The sequence below is a fragment of the Chaetura pelagica genome, unplaced genomic scaffold (assembly GCF_000747805.2).
Source record: "Chaetura pelagica isolate M959 unplaced genomic scaffold, ChaPel_1.0 scaffold430, whole genome shotgun sequence".
Classification (NCBI taxonomy): Eukaryota; Metazoa; Chordata; class Aves; order Apodiformes; family Apodidae; genus Chaetura; species Chaetura pelagica.
The window spans coordinates 1,422,783-1,428,807 of NW_009952159.1; the positions used below are offsets into that span (position 1 = coordinate 1,422,783).

Below are 6,025 nucleotides of genomic sequence, written 5' to 3' on the forward strand. Positions count from 1 at the left end.
AGTCTGTGGAACCGGGGTTGGGGGGGGGGGAGTGAAATGGACATTAACCCCTTGGTGTCTCCCACCCCTCCACAGAAGGCAGTGGGTGGGAAGAAGGACCGTTCCTTCTTCCTCTTCACGGACCTGCTGGTGTGCACCACGTTGAAGCGCAAGTCGGGCTCCCTCCGCCGCAGCTCCATGAGCCTGTGAGTACCCACCAACACCCACGGCACTGAGGGCTGTCCCCACCAGCTGGGCAGGCTTTTAGGGGTTGCTGGAGACATGGGTAGAGCTCAGCCATCCCTCCCCCTCCCACCCAACCTCGCAGGTACACGGCGGCCAGTGTGATCGACACCGCCAGCAAGTACAAGCTGCTCTGGAAGCTGCCGCTGGAGGATGTGGACATTGTCAAAGGTCTGTCACTGTCCTGCTGGAGTGTCCCACGCCACCCCGAACCCCGTCCCTCACCCGGGGAGGAAGGGGTTAATGCCATGAGCATGTCCCCACGCAGGTGCCTCGCAAGCCACCAACCGGGAGAGCATCCAGAAGAGCATCTGCCGCCTGGATGAAGACCTCAGCACCTTGGGGCAAGTCAGCAAGCTGTCAGAGACCCTCAACTTCCCCCATCAGGTATGGCCTTGTGTGGTGTTCTCTGGCTGGGGACACATTCCCCATGGGGATGTTCTCAGTGGGAGAGAGAACCTGTGGATGGGCTGGTGGTTATTAATGTCCTCTAAGGGCCCAGATGCCACCAGTCTCAAAGCCACAGTGGGGCTGGGGCAGCTTCTGAAGGATGCTCAGGGGTGGATGGGAGTGACGTCATGTGATGGCTCTGGTGCTGGGACACCTTCCCCATAGGACCACCTGGGATGTCTTCTGTGGGGCTGAGAAGCTATGAAAGGACTAGTGGCCATGAGTGTCCTCCAAGGACCCAGAAGCCACCAGCCCCCAAAGCAATCATGGCATTGGGGCAGCCTCTGAAGGATGCTCAAGGGAAGGATGGGGGCATCATCACACACGTGGCCGGTGGTGGCCCATCCCCAAGAGCTGAAATCCTGTCACTGTCCCCAGACTCTGGATGATGTGATCAAAGACCTGATGGCTGCCATTCACCGGGAGCTGGCGGAGAAGCAGTCCCTGTCCTTCAGCATGGCCTTCCCCCCCAACAAGATGGAGCTCAGCACCACCAAAGCTGACGGCACCGAGTCCTTCATCTTTGAGTTCCCCAACCCTGACGCCCGGCTCGGCTTTGAGCAAGCCTTTGAGGATGCCAAGAAGAAGCTGGGTAACACCATGGACTGGGGAGGTGGACAGGGTGGTGGGCTTGGCATAGAATCATAGAATCATGGTTTGGGTTGGAAGGGACATCCAACGTCAACTAGTTCCAACCCATCTGCATGGGCAGGGACACCTTCCACCAGACCAGGTTGCTCAAGGTCTTTTCCAACCTGGTCTTGAAGACTTCCAGGGATGGGGCACCCACAGCTTCTCTGGGCAGCCTGTTCCATCAAGGCCCCTGCTCTAGTAGACCCTTTTTCTCCATCAACTTCCTTCATCTTCCAATTCACTTTTCCCAGCCTCCAGCAAAAACTGCCTGGACCCGGAGTTACTCAAGGCCATCCCCATCATGAAGACACGGAGTGGCATGCAGGTACTTCGTGGTGGGCTTCAAGCACCCCATGGGAGCTGAGATCCTCTCCATCCTGGTGCCCTTGCTGCCGGATGCCCTTGAGCTCCTCGTACCATTCCCGAACGACCCGATTCATTCCATCTTTTTGCTTCCCTTGCAGTTTTCTTGTGCTTCCCCCAGTCACGGCAGCCCGGAAGGTTCTCACGAAGTTTGGGTTTGCAACAGCGACGGGTACGTGGGGCAGGTTTGCCTGCTGAGCATCCGGAAGGAGCCCACGGTGGAGGCCTGCATCGCCGTCTGCTCTGCCAGGATCCTCTGCATCGCTTCCGTGCCCGGCCTCAAGCGGCCCTACAGGTAGGACCTGCATCCCCACCGACCCGTCGTGGAGCTGGGTGGGCACGGGGTGATGCTGGAGCTGCTTGTTTTCCCCCCCCATCCTTCTCTTTCCTCCCCGTGGTGGTGGCAGGGAGCGTGTGGAGGCGGTGGGCAGCCCGGCCTCGGAGGCGGCGCCGGCGGAGGACACGGGGCCTCAGCCCTGCCTGCACATCTCCATCTCGGGATCCTCCCTGGAGCTCTCGGAGCCCGTCGATGGTGGCAACAGGGAGTTGGTGCCCTTTGATAGCGACGACACGGATGACGAGTCCTCGCCCAGCCCCTCGGGGACGCTGCAGAGCCAAGCCAGCCACTCCACCATCTCCTCCAGCTTTGGCAGTGAGTGTGTCCCCCTCCCCTGGGCCCTGCTTAGCAGAAAAATAAACCACTTTTTTGCCCCTAATCATAGAATGCCAGGGTGGAAGGGCCCTCAAAGGCCTTGAAGTCACAGACTGGTTTGAGTTGGAAGTGACCTCAGAGGTCATCTAGTTCCAACGCCTCTGCCATGGGCAGGGACACCTCCCACCAGCCCAGGTTGCTCCAAGCCCCATCCAATCTGCCCTTCAACACTTCCACATTCACAGCCTCCCTGGGCAGCCTGTTCATTATCAGGTCCAACCTTTCTAGGTAGGGAAATGGTTTAGATGAGATGGCCCAGCAACCTTGTCAAGCTGAGGCTTAAAATTGTCCCGTGTTAGGGAACACACCAGCTCCCTGGGGAGCTTATTCCAATGTCTTAACTATTCTCATAGGGAAAAAATTTTCTTCTGATGTCCAATTGGGATGTCCCCAGGAGTAACTTGCATCCATCACCCCTCATCTTTTCCATGCAACTCCTTGTAAAAAGGAAGTCTCCATCTTCTTGGCAGCCACCCTAGAAGTACATGGATTCATAGAATAATGGGCTGCTCCATCGATTTGGCTGCTCTTCCTTATATCCCTTGGGGAAACCTGCAAGTGGAGGTTTTTGAGCCAAGGAAACCCCAGGAGAGGAGATGTTGGAGGGGGTATCAGCCCAACACGGCGGTGCTGGGATGGGGCTGGTGGCTTTGGGTAAAACCCGATGGGTCTGTGGTCACTTCCCCATCAACTTTGATGGGCGTTGGGCGGGCCTGGTCTAACCCGTTCCTTCCCCTTCTTCTTCTTCCCCACAGATGAAGAGATCCCGAGCTGCAAGGAGGCAACGGTGGAGATGACGAGCTCGGAGGAAGAGCAAGAACCTGGTTTCATGCCCATCCCTGGCACCTACGGCCAAAGCCGGCACGGCGAGAGCCCCACGGACGGGCGAGCCCTGCGCCGCTCCAGCCGCGGCTCCTTCACCCGGGGCAGCCTCGAGGACCTCCTCAGCCTGGACCCTGAAGCCCACCAGAGCTCCATGTGGTTGGGCACCGAGGATGGCTGGTACGTCCCCAGGATCTGAGGAGGGACTTGCCCAGAGGAGATGTGGCTGCCCCATCCCTGGCAGTGTTGAAGGGCAGGTTGGATGGGGCTTGGAGCAGCCTGGGCTGCTGGGAGGTGTCCCTGCCCATGCAGGGGGGGTTGGATGTAGATGATCTTGAAGGTCTCTACCAACTCAAGCCATTCAATAATTCTGTGATCCAGGGGAGATACACATGGGGTGGCTGCCAATCCCAGGTGGTTCTCAAGCTTTGCTCTTCCCCCTCAGCATCCACGTGTACCAGTCCTCAGACAACATCCGGAACAGGAAGAACAGCATGAAGATGCAACACGCCGCTGCCGTCATGTGCATCCTGTAAGCAGGGAAGGGTTTTTGGCTCTGGAGTGTCCGCAGTGAGGGGGTTTGGGGTGGCTGAGTAGGGCTCTGTGACCGGTTGTCCAAGGGTTTTTCTCCTGGCAGGTACCTGGATAACCAGGTTTTCGTGTCGTTGGCCAACGGGGAGCTCGTTGTGTACCAGCGAGAGGCAGGTGAGGCCAGAGCAGGGGCATCAAGAGGTGCTTTGGGGGTGTTGGGTGGGTGGCCCCAGGGAGGGATACTTGGTGTGTTGGTGGGTTTCCTGCTCCTTGACTTTTGGAGCCAGGCCAAAGTGTGCATCCTTCTCCTGGTCCCTGCCCACCACTCCAGGCCTTCCCTGGAGATGTCAGCTCACGTCCCATCTAACACAAGGACCTATAGATGGGTGTCTTCAGCCACTGGGTCAAGATGGATTTTTTGGGGGGGATGCCCTAACTACCCATCCCTTTCCCACCACCCTCACAGGCCGCTTCTGGGACCCCCAGAACTCCAAGTCCCTGTCCCTGGGCTCACCAGGGAACCCCATCACCAAGATGGTGGCGGTGGCGGGGAAGCTCTGGTGCGGCTGCCAAAACCGGGTCATCGTCCTCAACACGGCCACGTTGGCGCAGGAGGTACCGCGGGGCGAGGATGGGGAGGTCAGGAGGAGGGGGATTGCTGGTGAGCACCCGTGGCATCTCTGTGGCTTTTGTCACCTGCAGCACACGCTCCAGGTGGGACAGGACAGCGGGCGCAGCGTCACCTGCATGGTGAGCACGGGGACGGGCGTGTGGGTCGCGCTGCAGAGCAGCGCCCAGGTCCGGCTCTACCACGCCAGCAGCTACGAGCAGTTGGCTGAAGCAGACATCACCCCTCCCGTGCACAAGATGCTGGCTGGTGAGTCCCCCCCACCCCTGGCAGGAGGACCATGGGCACTGGCAGCCCAGAACCCACCTGTGTCCTGGGCTGTGTCACCAGCAGCGTGAGCAGCAGGGCCAGGGAGGGGATTGTCCCCTCTGCTCTGCTCTGCTGAGACCCCCCTGCAGGGCTGGGAACAGCTCTGGGGTCCCCAGCACAGGAAGGACACGGAGCTGTTGGAGAGAGGCCAGAGGAGGCCCTGGAGATGCTGGGAGGGCTGGAGCAGCTCTGGAGCCAGGCTGGGAGAGTTGGGGTGTTGAGCCTGGAGAAGAGAAGGCTCCAGGGAGACCTGAGAGCAGCTTCCAGTGCCTGAAGGGGCTCCAGGAAAGCTGGGGAGGGGCTTGGGACAAGGGCAGGGAGGGATGGGAGCAGGGGGAAGGGTTTCCAGCTGGCAGAGGGAGCTGGAGCTGAGATGGGAGGGAGAAATTCTGTGCTGTGAGGGTGGGGAGAGCCTGTCACAGGTTGCCCAGAGAAGCTGTGGCTGCCCCATCCCTGGCAGTGTTGAAGGGCAGGTTGGATGGGGCTTGGAGCAGCCTGGGCTGCTGGGAGGTGTCCCTGCCCATGCAGGGGGGTTGGAACTGGATGATCTTGAAGGTCCCTTCCAACCCAAACCAGTCTGGGCTTCTGTGACTCTGGTGGGTGCCCATCACTGCCCCCAGCTCATGGGGTTTGTCCTCAGTGTTGTGCAGCATAATCCCACAGGGTATTAGGGCAGGTGGATAATCCTGTGCAGAATTCCAGCATCCCCAGGGCACCAGTGTAATCCCAGAGGATAACAGCGAATCCTCTGGATGGCTTGATGATCCCTGCAAGAACAGGGCAGCTCTTGGGTCTCTGAGTAAACCCATGAAGACACTGGGCAGCACCTGGACATCAGCAGAATCCCACAGGGTGATAGGGCAGCCCCTGGGTGGCTGCATAATCCCATGTGGGAATACCCATGTGGGAATAGGGCATGTCCTGGGCATCTGCATAATCCCATGTGGGAATAGGGCATGTCCTGGGCATCTGCATAATCCCATGTGGGAATAGGGCATGTCCTGGGCATCTGCATAATCCCATGTGGGAATAGGGCATGTCCTGGGCATCTGCATAACCCCATGTGGGAATAGGGCATGTCCTGGGCATCTGCATAATCCCACCCAGAATTCAGAAGCTGCATCTCCCCTCACCCCGGGTGCTTTACACCAGCTGTGGGAGGTTGTGGGGTCTCTCCCCTGTATCCCACATACCCCAGATTCCCCTGGGATGGAAGGCAGGGTGGAATGCTGACACTGGGGGTGCTGACATCCAGGGGTGCTGAATTTGGGGGTGCTGACATGGGGGTGCTGACACAGGGTGCTGACATGGGGGTGCTGACATTGGGGGTGCTGACATTGGGGGGTGCTGACATT

At 59.1% G+C, this 6,025-nt stretch overlaps 1 protein-coding gene across 1 annotated transcript in view; it reads left to right on the forward strand.

The window, feature by feature from the left end:
- The window catches only part of ARHGEF17 (Rho guanine nucleotide exchange factor (GEF) 17), a 47,917-nt gene that overhangs the window by 37,807 nt on the left and 4,085 nt on the right, over nt 1–6,025 (forward strand). The window contains exons 10-21 of the mRNA XM_010007199.1: nt 76–185; nt 308–393; nt 491–609; nt 1,051–1,264; nt 1,557–1,630; nt 1,770–1,963; nt 2,025–2,320; nt 3,136–3,382; nt 3,648–3,734; nt 3,840–3,907; nt 4,200–4,348; nt 4,436–4,606. Of these exons, the coding sequence (XP_010005501.1) occupies nt 76–185; nt 308–393; nt 491–609; nt 1,051–1,264; nt 1,557–1,630; nt 1,770–1,963; nt 2,025–2,320; nt 3,136–3,382; nt 3,648–3,734; nt 3,840–3,907; nt 4,200–4,348; nt 4,436–4,606 (1,815 nt within the window). The remainder of the gene's footprint in view (nt 1–75; nt 186–307; nt 394–490; nt 610–1,050; nt 1,265–1,556; nt 1,631–1,769; nt 1,964–2,024; nt 2,321–3,135; nt 3,383–3,647; nt 3,735–3,839; nt 3,908–4,199; nt 4,349–4,435; nt 4,607–6,025) is intronic.